We start from the raw sequence: 19,600 nt of genomic DNA on the forward strand, positions 1-19,600 counted from the left end.
GATTAGGGAGTGTTGGGCAGAACCCCTATTTCATCAATTACCAGCTGTGTGACATTGGACAAGTTACTTGTCCTCTCTGAACCTGCATCCACATTTGTAAAATGGGTGGGTGGTAGTAACAGTGTCTACTTCTTAAAGAACTCATAGCAGAGTGCCTAATACATTGTAAGAGCATGGGAGATGACAGTAGCTCCAGTGTATTAATAATTGCTTATTTGCCCTGATTTGCAGGTTAAGGTATGTATTTCTCTTGATTTCTCGGAAGGTTATTAGAAATCTAGTCTTTTGAAAGTGAGGTTGTAGTTCATAGAGAATATTTACCTTTCTGTGTAAATGTGAAAACCCAAGGCTAGGAAGTGAACAGATTTGTTCCACTGTGAATTTTTGCTCAGGCTTGCCCTACTGGATCAGCCAGTTAGTATAGTTAAGTAGGGTTTTGGTTTTTCTTGGCCAAACACCCCTTGAGGTTATTTTAAAAAAAAAAAAAAGGGACCAGATTCCTGCCCTCAAGGTGTTTGTAGTCTAATTAAGTGAAGTTGGGAGAAATCCTGGTCCAGGGAAGTTTACTTTGGAGAGGTGAAACTTGAGACAGGGTCTTGATATATAAAGCCTAGAGCTGGAGTTTGGAAGTTGCTGTTGAGGATTTGGTGGAACGGGGGCAGGATGGCACGAGCCAAGGCACCAAGACCTTTGTGTGCTTGGCAGGTGTGGGGCATAGGGGCAGCTAGGATGGATGGCTAGTGTGGGGACAGACGGCAGGGGGTGGCTGCCATTGCAGTGGGAAGAGTATGGCACGTGGGAAGCCCTACCCATGCCAGGTGGTGTCTGAGCCTCGGTTTCTTCATCTCTGAGATGCAGATACCTACCTCCCAGTTGCTGAGACATAGCTGAATGAAAGTGTATGTTAAGGACTTTGTAATTATAGAGTGCCGTACAAATGTGAGTAGTTAGCACACCTGAGTAGGGAGCAGTCTCCTTCGCTAAGGCAGAGCCTAGGATGCATGAGCAGTATCTACCTGCCAGGTACTGCTCTAGGTGTGTGTTCAGGGCGCAAAAGAAGAGCCCCCGCACCCTTGGAGCCAGTAGCATTCTAGTGCAGGGGGAAAATGGGCAGTTGACCCAAAGTGCGGAACCTTGTCATTTCAGGTACTGATGAGGGCTGTGAAGATCCTTACATAGGGAGAATCTGTAGACAGTGCCTTAGGGAGAGCTCTAGGTAGGATGAGTAAGGAGGGCCTCTCTGAGGAGGTGACTTGTGAGTTGAGGGATGTGAAGGGTGCATTCCACAAAGATCTGAGGCAGGAATGGTCTCAGCCGAAGGAAGTGACTGCAGAGACCCTGAAATGGAAAACAGTTGGTGTGTTCAAATGCCAGAAGCCAGGCCAGTGTGGCAGGAGTGCACACCCGAGGTGAGTGAGGCTAGAGCGCAGGTAAGGGGCAGTTCACGCAGGGCCTTGTGCAGCATGGCGGGAGGTTGCATTTCATGCCAGTGGCCATGGGAACCCAATGAGGGCTGTAAGCAGAGGGGTGATGTGATGGGACTTAAGACGTAGAAAGAGCAGTGGTTGCTCTGCGGAGATGGGCTGGGGCGGGACAAGAGCGGAAGCAGGTGGACCAGTCAGAAGGATATTACAATTGTCCAGATGTGACCAGATGGAGGCTTGGACCATCCTTACAGCAAAGGAGCCACCGAGATGTGGGTCAGAGTGAAATGTGGAGGCAGGGCCAAGAGAATGTACTGGTGCCTCGGATGTGGAAGGTGAGGGAAAGCGAGGAATCAAGGATGACTCCTAGGTTTCTAGCCTGAACAGACACGCGGGTGGATAGTGTACATTTACTGAGAGAGGGAAGGCTTGTGGGGAGCGTGGCTGGGGGAATGCTGAGTTCTGTGTTGAACACGTTAAATGTGAGATGCTAAGTGCCGACGTCTAGTAGACAGCTGGGTGTCGGAGCGTGGAGAGTAGCGGAGAAGTCTGGGCTGAAAAGATGTTCTGAGAATCACCCGTTAAATAAAGGTGTTTCCAGCCCCAGGACAAGAATATAGCCAGAGACAAGGAAAGCCTCCAAGATCTATTGGAAGGGGAGCCGCCAGCGAGGGGGAGGATAAATCTGGCAAGTATTGATGGGCTCGTATCATAGGCCTCGCTGCCTTTTCCTCCAGCTGCCCAGTCTAGTTCCTAATTGGACGGGACTAGAAGATCAACATGAAACTAGACTTGGGAAGTCACAGAGAGTCTTGGGTCCCTCTCCTCTTAAATAAGGGACGTGAGCCCGCAGTTCAAAGCTGTCCGCATGGTGCCCTCCCAGAAATATCATGTCAGGTTCTAACAGTGAAGAGGCGCCCCTGGTGCTTAATCTTGCTGCTAAGATTGTGGAGGAGTTGATATTCTGGGGATTCCTCTCAAACAGTGAATGAAATACGGCTTTAGAATTTGATTCAGAAAGAGGTGGAATGTAGTCAGTTTCCCTCGATCTTCTAGCTCTTCTTTCCAGGTGGTTAATTGTTTTGACTATTAAGGTCTTAAATGCAGGCTGCGTAACTGACCACAGGGCCTGGGCAGGTCCTCTTTGAACCTTTATTCTTGTCTCCCTAAAATCAGGGGCTCAGATGAGATCAAGCTGGGCTCCATGAGCTCCTCCAGGAAACCAGGGCCTGGTGGGGGTCGGTGGGCATTCTCAGCTACGGTCCACATGGCAACCAACACCTGAGGAGGCAGAGAGGGCTGGGATTCACTCATGGAGGTGATGCTGGAGTTGAGTGGAGGTCTAGGGAAGAGTTGGGGTTGGGGCAGATGTTCCGCGGGGAATGGACAGCATCTGCGCAGTGTGGAAGCGTGAACGAAGAGCCTGGTGGAAAGGATGAATTCAGGTGGTCGGTCCGGTTGGAATCTCGGTGGGGCGGGGAGGGGAAGTGATGGTGGTAACAAGGTAGCGGTGTCATAGGACCAGAGCCACATGGTGACCCCACACACAGGAACAGGGCAGTTCTCCTGTATTTTCTCATCTGTAAGTAGCCCTGTGGAAAATCCAAGTGGGTTGGGTAAAGACGTTCAAAAACATTAGGGTTTATGGGTTCTGCATGTTTAAACCCAGAAACAAAGTTCAAGCTTCATTTGACAAGTTGATGTTTTAAAGCTTTCTCCCAAAACCCATCCTATGGGCTCATTTTGGTGTGTGTCATTGCAGCTGGGTCATGGGTAAGAGCACTGATGTTAAAGCTACCTTTGAAACCTCCCAGCCCCTCCTGTGGTTCCCAGATGCATTGTGGGCCACGGAGGCAAACTGCTGTCTGTGTAAGGTGTTTCCTTTGTGTCTCTTGGGAAGGCATTAACTGGTAGGAATCCTGGAAATCGGAACCACTGACTGCTCCAACAGGTCCAGCCAAGGCGGGGAGGCACAACGTGGGCAGAGCGCTTCCTGCAGCAGGGAGCTTGGGAGATACTTGCTGAAGGAATGAAGGAGTGAACAGGGGGATGATTGAAAGGTTGTGCTCTCAGGCTGGCTGCCAGCATTTCACCATCATTTACTCAGATTTGTTGGCGTAACTGTTCTGAAACAATGCTGCATTATAATCTAGCTTTTACATACAGTTTAAAAATCACCGTACAAAACAGAATACCGACATATTTTGAAGACCACCTGGAGCCCTCAAAGGAAAGTCTGACTTGTTGGAAATAGGCCAAGGGGGGCGGTGCAGCAGGCAGTGCTGTCCCCCGTTCTCCTCTACGGGGCCACTTGTAGAAATAGTGGAAGGTTTCTCAGTTTAGTTTAAATCTGCTATGCTGCATTGATCTTAGCCAAAAGGCCGAGAAGCGATTAAATCTGCTATGTTGAAATCATTAAAAGTGAACTTCACTTTTTAGCTGTGTAAATTACTATGATGAATTTGGTTCATTAAAAATACCTGTTGAGGTCCTCCCTGGTGGCGCAGTGGTTGAGAGTCCGCCTGCCGATGCAGGGGACACGGGTTCGTGCCCCGGTCCGGGAAGATCCCACATGCCGCAGAGCGGCTGGGCCCGTGAGCCATGGCCGCTGAGCCTGCGCGTCCGGAGCCTGTGCTCCGCGGCGGGAGAGGCCACAACAGTGAGAGGCCCTCGTACCGCAAAAAAAAAAAAAAAACCTGTTGAGTTAAGTGCTCGCCCTGAGCTGGACACTGGGGGACACAGCAGTGAACAGAACAGACATGGCCCTGCCCCCATGGAGCTGACCTTCAGGTGAGGGAGGTGGCCATATGCAGTTCCTCTCACATGTCATGATTACTGACCGTGGTCATGCTAGGAAGGGAAGGTAGATGAGGACTTATAAGAGGTGGGGCCCGGCCTAGCTTGGAAGGTACATGAAGGGTTTTAAGCAGAGGCCTGAAGAGGGAGAGTAGGAGGATTCCGGGGGGAGAGAAGAGTGTGTGCAGAGGTTCTGAGCCAGGAGAGAGCATGGTAGTTGAGGGGTTTGAAAGCAGCCCAGTCCAAAGGGTCGAATGTGAGGGAGAAGGTAAACTCAGAATGTGCTCTTGACATATACTTAGTTTCAGCAAAAGTGTTTTAGGTTATCATTCCAAATTGAAGTTCTTGGTGTTTGCGTACAATTCAATAAGAAAGAGACTGTTTAGATTTCCTGCTGTAATTGGCGGAATAATGCTTACAAAGAGTCTATGTCCTAACCCCCCAAACCTGTGAATGTATTAGGTTAAGCGGCAAAGGGGAATTAAAGTTGCCGATGGATTAAGGTTGCTAATCAGATGACTTTAAGATTAGCGAGATTGTCCTAGATTATCCGGGTGGGCCCCGTGCGGTTACAGGGATCCTTATAAATGTGGAAGAGGGAGGCAAAAGAGAGATCTGAACATACTTTGCTGCAGTTTCAGATGGAAGAAGGGGCTGTGAGTTAAGGAATGCAGGCAGCTTTAGAAGCTGGCAGGGGCAAGGAAACACTCTCCTCTAACCTTCAGAAAGGAGCTGCCGACACCTTGGTTTTTCAGTCTAGTGAGACCCATCCTAGACTCCTGAACCACAGGAACTGTAAGATAAGAAATCTGTGTTTCAAGCCACTAAGTTGGCGGTAACTTGTTATAGCAGCCACAGAAAACTAACACACCTGCCCAACTCAAGGTCTCATTGCGTAGACGGCTGTTGCCACCAAGTCACTTGGTAGTAACGACCTCTGCTACTTGCTTTGCTGTTCAGGGCAGTGGAGAATGGCTCTTACACACCCTACCTCGAGGTGCTTGGGCTGTGGTCATTCTTCAGTGAATACTTGGGCATCGCCATGTGCTGGCATCAGCTGCAGGAGCTTGGGATAGGTTCGTGGGTTAAAAACAGCAAGATGTGTGCCTTCATGGAACTACATTCTAGATGCCTCATAGCCCTGACCTATGCAGAGGGCCGGCGAGGGCAGAGAGTTCACGTCCAGACACTCAGCCAGGCACCCGGGCACTGCTACGTGGTTGTGAATAGCAGTGATTTTCCCTGAAAAAGACGAGTCTGTTTCCTATCTTCACTACTTATAGGAAAACTAGAGTTTTATCCAACATATCTATACTTAGTTTTTGGGTTGTTTGGAAATGATTCTTCAGGACTAACAGCACACATTAAATACAATAATATTTGCTAATGCACAGCTCGCTGCTGCTGGATATCAGTGTTTTCTTAATAAATTTATTTATTTTTTGGCTGCATTGGGTCTTCGTTGCTGCGCACAGGGTTTCTCTAGTTGCGGCGAGCTGGGGCTATTCGTTGCGGTGCACAGGCTTCTCATTGCGGTGGCTTCTTTTGTTGTGGAGCACGGGCTCTAGGGCACAGGCTCAGTAGTTGTGGCACGTGGGCTCAGTAGTAGTGGCTCACGGGCTCTAGAGCACAGGCTCAGTAGTTGTGGCACACGGGCTCAGTTGCTCCGCGGCATGTGGAATCTTCCCGGACCAGGGCTCAAACCCGTGTCCCCTGCACTGGCAGGTGGATTCTTACCCACTGCTCCACCAGGGAAGCCCCTGGATATCAGTTCTTGAGTGCAGAGTTCCCTCGTATATTTTTAAATCTTCAGATAACCAGTCATCAAAATAAGAATAGTCTTTTTAAGTTTCATAACTTTAATAGTGTATGTACTTTGGAAATTCTAACATGGGAGTTAGTCTGATGATTGACAGATTTTCTGGTTCCAAAGGAGAGAGAAGCAGGCCCTTCCTCTGAAGCCATTTAACTCAGAGGCAGAGATGCGGGCTTTAGGTTAAAGCACAAGCAAGCTGTAATGCCTGTTCTCTACACCAGATAAAGAAGGAAGGGGAGGAAAGGACAAAACTCCTTAGCAATCCTTAGCAAAAACCTGGCAGGTTACCAGGTTTGCTCATGGTGGCTGGGGGTGGTAGGTGGGGTGTGGACATTCCCCATTGACCGCTGGTCCTTGGAAAGCAGGCACCTCCCCCTCCAGCCAGAGGAGGGACAGTGCTTCCGCCGGTGGACACCTGGAGAGTCAGCCTGGCTGCAGTGGAGAGGGGCTCTCAGAGGGCCATTGGAGCTTCGATGACCAGACAAGCTGCCCTCGGTGAGCCTGGTCATGTGGAAATTGACTGCAGGGCGTCCCGGGCCGAAGTAACTCCCCGGTACCTGGGAAACTGTGCCATATCCAAGCACACAGTTGGACTGTAAGGATAGCATTATTAAATTCAAGTTGTTGCCTCAGTCAGGTTACATTGCTAGCTTTATACCTGAGGCTGGGATGACTGTATAGTTTATCTACCAAACTGGGACATTTTTGAGAATGAAAGGGGGCCTGGGACAATAGGTGTGAATCAGGAGTGTCCTGGGGAAACCTGGACCTATGGTCAGCCCAGCGAAGTGTTGGAAGCTTTAACCACTTTGTGGGCAGTCTGACCAAAAATGACTCAGTACAACGTGGCCTTTGTGTGGAAGGGCCGAGACCTTCCAGAGGAGGAGAAGGCGTGACCCAGGGGCCTTTCTTAAGATTCCTGTTCACAGCACAGAGAGCTTTCCAACTTGGAGGCTTTAGAGCTGTTTTCCATACACCTTTAAATATAAGGCAAGATCTATTTTTTATCCCCAAATTATCCCACCTTATATTTGAGCCCTTACAAAGTCATTTTCCTCGGAGAGCTGCCCTCGTGATTACTGTACTTGAGCAACAAAATTTTGTTCGCTATAAACACATTAGCCTGAAGGGACCTCAATCAGTTATAACTGTGGGTGCTGATAGAGGTTAAATTTGTTTTAAAATATTTTAAATAAAATGATTTCAAAAAGGAAGCAAAGAAATTTAGCTCACATTTAGTAATAATTCCTCAGGATTTGACACGATAATTGCAAGTCTTAGGTGTGGTTATAAACTTTAAAATGTCCTAGAAATGCCCTGGAAAACTGGGTTAGACATGGCTTTTCAGAAAGTAATGTCAAAGCAGCATATGGAGTTTGAATACAATTGCTTTGTAAAATAAGAGTAAAACTATTAGATAAATTTTTAATAAGATGTTATTCAAAATGTTTGCATAAATAATCAAATGTCAGTGGACTCTTTCATCTACATTCATAATGGCTTACATATACAAATTGGCCAAAAACCCCTTTTTTGGATTTTTTTTTTCCCCATTCACGGAGCTTTATGAGGAATCCCTGGTATATGAGGGGTGATTGTAATGATAGAGATGTTGTGGTAACAGCTGGGAAAAGGACATTCACCTTCAAACTGCAAGGAATCCAGGCTGGGGTGAAAATTGGATTCCTTCAAGAAATGATTGGATTTTGACTTACAGGTTCCAGATGGCTGACTAGATATACAGGTTTCCCTGCAGGCTCCTCAGGGCTCTGTGATGGCTGAGAGATTATTGCTAAAAGGCAGAAAGCAGATGGGATCTGGCTTATGGCCTTAACAAGGGAGGGAGCCACACTCAGGGGTATATCGTGCAGGGACTGGGAAAAAGGAGGCAGGTGGTCTGCCTTGTGCCCACCCTGAGAATCGTCAGGTGAGGCAGGCTCTGGGAATCAGGCGTGGATCTGGAAGTAAAGGCCTATATGCTGGACCACAGATGCCAGATGACACCTTCATTCCCCATCTCTCTGTACAGAGTATAGGACGCTGGAATTTAACACTCTGGCAAAAACAAAAAAACCCATAGTACTTTCTTTTTGGGGGGAAGGGGGTGGGGGTGTTGACAGGTGCATGTTTTACAAAGATTAAATGATGACAGCTCAAGAATGGATTCTTGTAGAGGTAAAGCAAGGCAGTTATAGTATTTAAAAAACAGCTAGGGAAAGCTGGGGCTTCTAGTGTGAATGCTGGCAGCCTAAGAATTAAGCCTTCCTCCTCTAGCATTTGAAGACTGGTTTTCAGTCTTGACAGCAGCTCCCTGCTCACTCAGCCTAAAGTGATTCCTCTGTCAGCAGGCCCCACCCAGGACTCCCTTTCAGCATTCCTGATCGGGGTGAGACCAAGCCAAAAATGGACCTTTTTAGGCAATAGCAAAACAAGAGAACCAAGGATTATCAGGCATATAGTGAGAGCTAGCAGCGTGAAAGGGAATGGCTGAAGTAAACCAGAAGAAAAATCGGAAGAAACAGAAAATCCAGGAACAGAAGGAGAACAAAGGAAAAACAAAACCAAAAAACCATCTAGGTAAAATGCTTAGAATATGAGAATTTGAGAATATGTGAATCCACAAAATAAGAATAGGGTGCATTGTTATGTGAAAGGCGCAATCCAAACACAGAGCTTTTGGAGATTACAAATATAATTGCTGAAACTTAAGTTTCATTAGAAATACTAGAAAATTAAGTCAAGTCTCTGGAACCAGAGAGAGGGAAGGAAAAAGTGAGAAGATTAATCTAGGAGGTCCCACTAGCTAACAGAGATTCCAGAAAGAACAGAAAATGGAATGAGTAAAATGACCGATGCACCGTAAGAGTTTCCTGGAAGTTGATGTCCTAAGTCTCTAGATTGAAAGAGGCCACGCAGTGCACAGTGAGCGAGAAAAGGCTCACGCACAGGTACTGTCGTGCTGTTCAGAACGCCTGGGTTAACGTGCAGAGCCTAAAAGTCACCTTTAAAGAAACGAAAATAGGACTTAACGTCAGAATTTTCATTGGCAGCACTGGACACTGGAATAAATTAGAGCAGTTCTGAAGAAAGTGTTTTCCAACCTAGATGCTACACCCAAACTGTCAGTCAAGAGTGAGAGCAGAATGACATTTTTGTATATGCAGGGACTCAGTTTACCTATCATGTACTGTTCTTTAGGATGACATTTAAGAAAACCAAATAAGAGGAAAACATGAGATCCTAGGTCAAAGGAGACCAATCCAGGAGGGAGCGGTAAAGGGAAGTGCTAGGATGACCACGTATAGCAGACCCAGATGACCCTGACTCTGTACAGCAGACCTAGAAGAGCAGTCAGTCTGTGTGGTACTAGGAGGTCCAAGGGCTCTGAGGAGGACATCTGAGCAAAGAAGAGATCCTGATTTCATACTAGGTACAATTGGGAGCTTAGAAACAATTGGGGCTGGAATAAAAGCAAACAACGTAAGCGAGTAAAAACGGTAATGAGAAACGCCAAGAAAAGCTGAAGTCATGGTCCAAATGTGACGTACACCAAACAATTGATAGAATGGAAGGAAAGCAAGTCTGTTTGACCTTGATGCTAGGAACAGTATCCTTGGAGGACAAGAGCTTCTGATGCTGGTCCCAGATAGAGGATAATTTCAATGCTGTTTGGTTCAGCACTGAATAATGTTTACCTGGTTGTACAAAAGAACAGGTGACCAAATGTGGTTACAAGACAAATTGTAAATGGTAATAGCTCTGGTAATAGTGTAAAAGTATAGCCAATGGATGGTAGGACTTGGAGGCACCAAGAGGAAAGTTGGGGAGACAGAGTGCTGACAGCATCATCTCCCCAGCTGGGGAATGGAGAGATTTTGTCAGAAATTGATGAAGAGAAAGTAGAAATTTAAATATATTACTTAAAACTTAAAGCGTAGCAAATAGAAGGACGAAAGTAATATAGTTATTAAACATAGGAGGGAAAGTAGCAAGTAGTTTAAGCTCTCCCCTTTTCATATTGTGGTGTCAACAGTTAATTGCCTAAAGCTGGTAAGTCAAGAAATAAATGTATTAGCATAATATCGATATCTAGCATTCTAGAGAAGTAAATCCAGAATTTAAAAGGAGTTCTGCCCAGAGAGTGGGACTTGGGATGAGTGTAGAATCTGTTGCTTTCCACTGTAAGTTGTTTTTGGTTTCTTGCCATCCGTATTTATTACTGTTAAAGACTGAGCTCAAAGATGGATTAAATGTAGAGGTGACACAGTTGATTTATTAAGGCCATCTTCTAATTAAGGTTTAATTTGGACAAACTAGGAAGGCTGTTTTAAATTAGGCAATAACAGTGTCCTTGTTCTAATGAAGCAATATTTCACATTTCCTGGGACAAAGTTGCATAGCTAGAGGCAGAATCTTTAATCCTTGAGGAAATGAATTATTGCCAAAAACAATGAAGCAAAGCTGCTATTGTCCTTAGAGTTTTAAAAGTACCCCAGTGTTTAGAACTTTTGGTTGATGTAGTTATGCAAAAGTATACTGGCTCTGCTTGGGGGAGAACTTGACTATAGGAAATAGGAGTATGGCTTGCTTGAAGTTTGAAATAACCTTGTGGTTAATAGCATGATAAGGATCCTGCATCTTTGTGCCGAGAATTTTATCTAGACTCCAAAGGCCTGAATTGATACCATGTCCTCAGTCACTGCCACACTTGTGCAATTTGCCTTTTACATTGTATTTTACTATTTCAAATTTCATTTCTCATCTTTAAAGATTATGTGGTTTTACACATTTTGAGTTTTGTATTTTAAAGGTAAGTTTCCAATATGTTGGAATCCCAAGGCAGTGTTTATGTCAGTACAGCTTGAAACAGTGGAGGTGATTGTCCAATGGCCCTGTGGAAAGCAATTTGGGATGTAATTTTTCCTGTTCCTTTTGGTGTCTAAAACAATCTTAGTTCAAATCCAGATTCTTGCCCTTCCTTGATTACAGTTTTTCTTTTGGCCTGATATATGGGAATAGGTTTCTAAGACCCTGTTCTGTTCATTTCCACCACTTCCCTTCAAAAGCCATAACTTCATGTTCCTTGGTCCCTGTCACTCTGAATGTGAGGTGTGACTGTAGTTCTGAATTCCTCCAGTGGTACTGGGTGGGTCAGTAAAACAGCTGCTGCTGCCTTAAAAGAAAATGAACAGCCTGGCACATGCTTCCCCGGGCCCTAGGAGTTGCTGTGGGCATCCATCCCTGCAGTGCCCAGAGCTCCTGGTGCTCACATTAAACCCAGCCTCAAAGGGAAAGAAGTGGGATTTGAGCAGAAACTGGATGTTGGTGTGGCCTGAGTCTTCCCCCCAGATGCAGACTGTCCCCCCTAGAGCTGCACTCGCTGTGCTATCCCAGGAGCTGGCTGGGTTCTGAATGGCTTAGGCCAGTGCCCAGGTCCTAAAGGACTTAATGAGGAGGTAGATGGGTTGCACTGGGGATGGTGTCATCGACTGGTTACAGCTCTATTTTCAATTCTTTATCCTTGCCAGACATAGCTTCAGCTAATGGGCTGTGACCTCCTGTGATTAAGGCTGGTTCTAAGCAGAAATCGGAGTTTGCTTATTTCCTGAACAAGCGATGGTGACTTTCCCTTGAGGATTAAGCCACCTGCCAGTTGTTGACTTTGGTTGGGGGTACCGTGTTCCTCCATCAAGGTGCTTCCTCACCTTTTCTATGACTGATTTTGTCTGACTTATAGCTCTACCTGCCCTCCCCATCACTGTCTTCCTGTAAGTGTGGTCCCAGGGAATGGGGTGCGGCTAGAGCAGGGGCACCCCCCACTGATGGGTGTCTGGTCTTCCCCCTCTGGCTGCCTGTGGCCTGAGGCCCCAGAGCACCCTGCCTCCTCCGTCTGAGCTAGGACAGATTCCGAAGTGGGGCTCATTGTGCCAACTGTCCAGGGACCTGGGAGGAAGGATAGTGCTGGGAACACAAGGCAGCTAACATTATTCTCCAGAGGTACATTTCTCTTATTTTGTCAAGTTCCCTTTTCCTACGTGTTGTCCCCTCTCCCCCCCCCCCCCCCACCATCTTCCTGCTGCTTCCATCCTTCTCTGTCAGCTTTCAGATGCAGTAGCCACCCCAAAGAATGCGGGGGAACTTCCGCAAGAGCTTGGCATTCGTAGCATCCGGGAAATTTTGTCCCTCCAGCGCTATAACTAGCCAGCCAACTGGAGTGAAAGGGTTCCCGCGTGGTAGAGGCCCGCCCTTTGAGTGCCTGGGAAGCAGTGGAATCTGCAGGTACCGAAGAGGGAGAAGCCCTCCCACGCAGCCAGGGGAAAAGAGGCTGGAGGGAGCGGCTTGCTCTGAAGGACTGTCCATGTAAATGGAACAATCTCCGCAGCTTTTTAAACAACAGGAAACCCGGAAGCACCTGTCCCCTGCTGGGGACAAACGGTCAGCGGAAGCCAGGGGCCCCGAGGCGCTGCGCAGGTGCGCATCTGTGGCCTTTTGCACCGGAACGCGGAGCTCCGCAGATCGGGCTGCCCATCCCCAGTCCCGTCTTGTTGCATCACCGATTCCTACTCTTCCATTTCCTCCGGCCCCTTCCCTCTCAGCCCGTGCACATACTGTGCCCCTCACTGGGCCACCTCCAGCTCCTGTCATCTCTAGGTGACACACGCTCCAGGGCAGGTTTAGCGCCCTCTGGACCGGCGTGGCACTCTGCCCCGGCCTCCCATTGCCTCTACCTCCCTGTGGTTTAAAGACCCGATTCTGGATCTGGCTCTCACGGGGCCAGGGTTTGGCAGGGAGGGGGGCAATTCTTACTCACCCTAGGAGGCTCTTGAATGTTTGTGGAATGAATAAGTGAACAAATGAGCGAGGACGGTCAATGGGAAATAACAAGCCCCAGTACCTGCCTGTGGTAGCTTGCCAGGCTCCTTGGGCGGGGATGAGGAGAGGAAGTGGTCAGAGAAGGCACACTGTAGTAACCTTGGAACTCCTGGCCTGCTCTGCTCTTTATAGCCTTGCCTGTTGGAGTCGTTACCTTTACAGGAAATCTCCTCGTGACCTTCACCCCACCCAGCTGCAATAATGCTTCGCGTCCGCCTTCCCTCACCCTTTCTGAATTAATCTTAGTAAATGGAACGGTTCTTGTTTCAATGTTTCATTTGTGTAGGTTTTGCCCTTTCATTTAAATTGTAAACACCTTAAAATCCTGGGTTTTATTTTCCTAGGAGCTAGCAATTTAGAGGAATAGAGAAAACATTGCTCCAAGGTAGTTTTTTTTCCTGGCTCCCAACTAGCTGTGAGGTCTTAGGGACAGGGTACTTACCCTCCTCCCCAAAGCCCCTGTTTCCTCCTCTGTGAAGTTAGAGGGCTGGATGCATTTTCCGGCACTTCCAGTGCCCACATCCTGTGATTTTGTGCTTCTGACCCTAGCACTTTGCTTATCCCTTGAAGTACTTAGACAGGGTTCCATCTCCACACCTGCTGGATAATTGAGCTTGTTCACTCACAGTGTAGCCTAGTTCACCTCTCAGCTCTGTCAGTGCTCCTGGGATCAAGAATGACATTAGCGGAATAGGTGTGGGGCAGCCCTTGGCCTTGCCTCTGCACAGAAGTTCCAGGCACCAAGGACCCCACCTTGGTCTTGCAGTTCCGTACTTTGGTGTGTTTTGTTTCATCCCTTAAATGTTGGATGAATTGGAGGTGGAGGCTGATGGTGCTTCCACCCAAGGGTCTGGGAGGAAGGATGGTGCAAGGGATGCATGTTCCCACACAAGCCAGCCATCGTTCTGTAAGACCTGCCTCACTGGTTCTCCCTGGGTAGAGTCTGGCTCCTGTCTCTGTTTTCTGAGTGCATTTTCTTTGCATTGTACCCACTGCGTTGCATTGGTTTAAAAAAAAAAAAAAATTTAAATCCCTTATTGGGATCACAGCAAAGACAAAAGTGGTAAGGACTGTTGTGTGTGTGGGGTTGTTTATTTGTTTCTTTGTTCTTTTGTTTTTGGCATCTGAGATTTGTGAGTTTCTTGAAGGCCAGGAGTGGCTTTTCTGTTTTGGGAGTTAGTTGTTGGTTCACATTCGTGTTCCCAGCCCCTTTCCCCAACTCCAGCCTGGTTTCCCTTTCAGCTCTGTTTCTCTGTCCAGTCAGGTGTGTGTTCTTTCTCTTTGTTTCTTCTCCTCTTGTCAGTCAGCCAGACCTCAAAGATTGTAAAACTGATGGTGAGTAAAGGGCATTAAGTAAAAAGAACACAGCAGAAAGGTAGTGGGTCTCTAAAGATCCCTCTGGCTGGGAAACAGATTTTCAGGATTGTGGGTTTGGCTTAGGAGCCCCTCTTACTGGAGATGGCAAGAACCCTGAGGTGGGAGGGGAGAGGGAATATTAGGATGCCTAGTACGTAAGTGGTATCCCTGAATCCTTGGTGGGGATTAATTGGACGATAAAGGAGGAGCTTGTCGAGATGACCAAAATGCCAGGAAGTAAGAATTGATGCAGAAAGAGGCTGCAGAAGAGTAATTCAGTTGAGTTGTATCTTGGGCAAAGGTTTGGTTCCAAATCTGTGTTGTTAAAAGGTAAACTGAGGCATATTAAAAACTCGACGAGTTTGAGCAGAAATCGGTGCGAACCTGGCAGCGTCAAGCGGAAGTGGTTAGCGGTGCTCCACCGACAGGAGCAGGGAAAGACACAGGGAAAGTAAGGAAGCAAAGCAAGGATATGATTTGATGGGATGGACACAGTTTGTGATTGGTTGCCCTTAGGGTTTGGTTTTGCAACAGTGAGGCGTTTACAGGCTGAGATTTTGGTTCGCTTCCGTAGGCTGCCACAGTGTTAGAGCCACCTCAGTCTGATGGCCTCCCGGTTTAATTAATGACAGTGTAAAAACTGGAAATCTGGGGGACATTCAAAATTACCTTTGAAAACCACCCCCAGGAAGGCACAATGTTGGAAATGGACGTATCATCGCTTGTTGAGTTTAATGTGACCAGTTTTCTTCTCCAGTGTGGGAGTGTTTGTTGTGTCTGGGTTCCTTATAATGTCCTTGGCTTAGGTGCAGGGGGCAAGCTCTGTGCAAAGCGTGGCTTCTGAGACACCAGAATCGTGCTCCACAGAGAGCTGCTGATTCGATGAGAGACGCGCGTATCCTTCACCTTGTTTCAACAACCCTTCTTGTGCTTGCATCGTTTTGCGTGTGTGTGTGTGTGTGTGTGTCACAGGGCTCTGCTTTTGTTCTCCCTCACCACCTAAACTGGCAGAGAATTAGGGGACTCCTTGATAAAGAAGAACCCCAGTATCTCCTGGTTCTGACTGATTGAAACGTTACATGCGTATTCAACTCAAATCTGCAAATTCTCTGCTTCGTCAACAGGTTGCTTGTGGGGGCCCCACGGGCAGTGGCCCTTCCGCTGCAGAAGGCCAACAGAACAGGAGGCTTGTACAGCTGCGACATCACCTCCCGGGGGCCGTGCCCACGGATTGAATTTGATAACGACGGTGAGTTCTTCTGCACTCGCTCAGGGTTCCCTTGACCAAATTGCCTTGTATCCCACTTGCCCTTTCCAGGCGGAAGGAAAGGGGGGGGACAAGCACTTATTCTTGGAGAGAGGGCCTCTGTTAATTGCATCAGCCTCGTCTGTTTCTTGCTTGCCCTGAGCACATTTAAGTTTTAAGTCACTGGGCTGCCCCGTAGTTCCTGCCCGCCTCCCTACCCAACTCTGCTTTCTAAACTGATATGGTGTATCGATGTCGCCACCTAGTGATGTGTTGAGGTTCTACGGGAGAGAAACTATTCACAGCCGCGAAGAAAATTGAATGTGTATTTTGTACTCAGCGGCCAAAAGTTCTCATTTGCTGTTAAAATATTTGGGAGAAAGACTGTTTAAACATCAGATCTCTCTAAAATGAAAGCTGGCCAACATGGATAAATTTTGCCCTACCATCTCAGTTAGAGGCTTGTTTTGCACAGACTCTGTGTGGTAGGCAGAGCAATTAGGGTCCTGAGAAGCTGCAACCAAACCTAGTTTGACATTCTTGGTCTAGGCAGATTTGCAGATTCATGTTTATGTTCTTCTCTTGCTTTTTCATCTTTTTAGCAACAGTATTTGTTTTTGGGTTTTTTTTTTTTTTTTTTTTTTTTTTTTTTGATTAGAAAATAATACGTGTTAATTGTGGGAAACTTGTAAATGACTTTGAACTGTAAGGGAAAAACCCAGACCCGCTGATAATGTAGGCATAATTGCTCTTTACTTAACATTTTGGCATTTTTTCCTTCTGTCTACCTAAAGTTGTTAGGTTTCATAGTTTGTTTTTTTTGCGGTACGCGGGCCTCTCACTGCTGTGGCCTCTCCCATTGCGGAGCACAGGCTCTGGACGCGCAGGCTCAGTGGCCATGGCTCACGGGCCCAGCCACTCCGTGGCATGTGGGATCCTCCCAGACCGGGGCACGAACCCACGTCCCCTGAATCGGCAGGCGGACTCCCAACCACTGCGCCACCAGGGAAGCCCCAGGTTTCATAGTTTTGTAATGATTCAAGATTGGAAATCATGCCTGCCTTCTCATTGGGGAAGGCAAAAATTTGGATGTAGGGTCACACAGTAGGCTCAGATTGATACTGAAATGAGCACATGGTGAGATTTATGGTTTCCCTCTCTCTCCTTTTTGGAGGAAGGAGGTAAAAATAAATATATCACTTTCCTTTTCTGCATTGATAGGAAGATATAAGGTGAGTCTGAGGCCTTGTCTTCCCATCTGCAGTAAAGAAGAGTTCATGCTATTATGTAACAAATTTGGGAGTATGTAGAGAAATACCCACCTTTTGTTAGTTTGGATGGTAGTTTCTGTACTCGGGACCCTGGATGTCAGAGAAAGTGAAGGGCTACCAGGTAAAGGTATGTATTTTATATAAAGAATTTGATGAATCATTCATACCAATAATCACTCACCCATTTTCTTAAGATGAGAAGTAATTTTTCTGGATTGAGTAATTAAATTTACTAAGTGTTTAGACTTGCAGTCAAGGCAATTTAGAAGCTGTTTCTTACATTTTTGTTCATATATTGGTTCATTTCCTGTTGCAGTGGCTTTGAAGTCATAACTCTGTGTAAACTGTGCTGCTTTCTCCACAGCTGACCCTTCATCGGAAAGCAAGGAAGATCAGTGGATGGGGGTCACCGTCCAGAGCCAAGGTCCAGGGGGCAAAGTTGTGGTAAGTGTAGAGAAGTGTGTCCATTCCACAGTGTCTGAGTGCCTGTTGTGTGCCACTGCTGGGCTTACAGTATTGAACAAAACAGGTAGAGCTTCTGCCTGCATAGAGTATACATTCTAGAAAACTGACTGCTTTAAAGCAGGAATTGATGTCAAGAAGAAATGAAAGCATTATTTTTCCTGTGATTTCTGATCTATTTTGAAATAGCTCTACGATCTGCTTTTCTTTAGAACTTTCAGATTCAAAGAACTTATTTAAAAACCTTTACCAATGTACCTAAAACTCTAGGTGGTCTCAAAACAAGAAGCAAAGCAAAACTAGACATGCTTCACTTTGTTATACAGCAGAAACTAACACAACATTGCAAAGCAATTATACTCCAATAAAGATGTTAAAAACAAACAACAACAACAACAAAACTAGGCATGCTTTTTGTCTCAGGAACTATGTAGCTATTATAGATGAGTTATAAAAAAAAATATGGGAATGGTCATGGAAAGTAAGGATCAGATAATTTAAAACTCTTTTATTATATATTCTGAGCTTCTTCAAATAGAAGTGGTAACGAAGAAAAAAAGGGTCTGTTAGATGGATTGTGCGACGTGGCCTTGGAGGTGCCAGGCTGGATTATGATGATCTTTCTGTTTCTTTCAAAATCTGGTTGCTGTAACGAATTTATGTAGAATTTTGAGAAAAGTGAGAATTTTACCAAACACTGAATTTTTATATCTAAGGGGATGCATTATGGGAAATTGACTTGGACATTGTGAAGTGTTTTCAGCCTGTTATATGGAGGGTGGCCATGAATACCCTGTAAAATTAGAGATTATTTCATCTCTCCCAGCAGTGTAATTGTCTCTGCCTTTTAAAATAAACTTAATCTCAGAGTTCAGAGGATAAGTTAGTTAGTATTGATTTTAAGGAAACAGTATAGGTAAAAGGAAAAAGTCTTTGTTTTAGCAGTGTTAGCCTGATCCCTGTGAAAATATGTCCATGATTTCTCTCCTCTGGAATATGAGTACTTATTTTCACAAACATACTGATGTGAAGGTTTATATAGCCACTAAAAACCAATTAAACTGAGAAGATGAAACAGGGTGTTTCCCACTGTTTATGTGACAAGTAAATTTATTAATAAATTTGCCTGTGGATTACAGATTGGCATTCAGTATTTGGACTGGAGCATTATTCTCAGGCTGAGGGCAAGACAGAAGCCCTGTGCTAGATAATGGTCTCCTTGCAACTGTGGGGAGGAAGATTTGCTGGTTTTCAGATCCAATCTCAGGAGGAGGCCACATTTAACATCCCACTTAGAATTAACCTCTTGATTATTGACAACTTCATCAATTTGTAATGAAAAACATAGGGTTTGCCGACGTGTATGGGCTACTTTATTCCATCTGTTTGCAGACATGTGCTCATCGATATGAAAAAAGGCAGCATGTTAATACAAAACAGGAATCCCGAGACATTTTTGGAAGGTGTTACGTCCTAAGTCAGAATCTCAGGATTGAAGATGATATGGATGGAGGAGACTGGAGTTTTTGTGATGGCCGATTAAGAGGTCATGAAAAATTTGGTTCTTGCCAACAAGGTGTAGCAGCTACTTTTACTAAAGACTTTCATTACATTGCGTTTGGAGCCCCAGGCACTTACAACTGGAAAGGTATGACGTGTGTATTTATAGAAATAGAGATTAGAATTATTACATAATTGCTATTATATGCACCATGATTTAGTACATTTTAAATGAAAACAAAATGTGTTATAAGGCACTTTTATGTTGTAGAAGTAGAGTAGGATAGCAAAATATCTAAATTCTGATTTTTAGAAACAAATGGTGTTCAAAATGTATGTTTTAAGAGATTTTTTTCCCCTCTGCCAGCAGTTTACATTAATATAAGTAATTAACTTTCTTCTGTAAGAATATAGTTAACATTAGTTTTTGCTCTTTTGTATTTGCCTGTTTCATGAAGCTGAAAGTTTTAATTTTCAGGTAGGGATCTGAAAACTGAAAATAATTGAGTGGTGTCATGTACAAATAACATTGTATTAATACAGACTTTTTTTTTTTTTTTGCGGTACGTGGGCCTCTCACTGTTGTGGCCCCTCCTGCTGCGGAGCACAGGCTCCGGCCGTGCAGGCTCAGTGGCCATGGCTCACGGGCCCAGCCACTCCGCGGCATGTGGGATCTTCCCGGACCGGGGCACGAACCCGTGTCCCCTGCATCGGCAGGCGGACTCTCAACCACTGCGCCACTAGGGAAGCCCTAGACATTTTTTCATTATGTATTATCTTAAAAGGCTGTGTTTTTCTAATAAAGCAGTATAGTTAGAAGCATAGATGTCAAATTAGGGAATTTTGAGATGATTTT

At 45.8% G+C, this 19,600-nt stretch overlaps 1 protein-coding gene across 3 annotated transcripts in view; it reads left to right on the forward strand.

Annotated features, from left to right (window-relative positions):
• The window catches only part of ITGA6 (integrin subunit alpha 6), a 76,477-nt gene that overhangs the window by 20,713 nt on the left and 36,164 nt on the right, over window positions 1-19,600 (forward strand). For 2 of the 3 annotated variants that reach the window (XM_024732864.1, XM_024732865.1), the window contains exons 2-4: window positions 15,390-15,514; window positions 17,147-17,226; window positions 18,637-18,892. In XM_024732864.1, the coding sequence (XP_024588632.1) occupies window positions 17,182-17,226; window positions 18,637-18,892 (301 nt within the window). In that variant the 5' untranslated portion in view covers window positions 15,390-15,514; window positions 17,147-17,181. Of the gene's footprint in view, window positions 1-15,389; window positions 15,515-17,146; window positions 17,227-18,636; window positions 18,893-19,600 lie in introns of those variants that run through there. The other variant, XM_024732863.1, reaches the window with a different exon arrangement.

Source organism: Neophocaena asiaeorientalis, unplaced genomic scaffold (genome assembly GCF_003031525.2).
Source record: "Neophocaena asiaeorientalis asiaeorientalis breed wild unplaced genomic scaffold, Neophocaena_asiaeorientalis_V1.1 scaffold96, whole genome shotgun sequence".
NCBI lineage: Eukaryota > Metazoa > Chordata > Mammalia > Artiodactyla > Phocoenidae > Neophocaena > Neophocaena asiaeorientalis.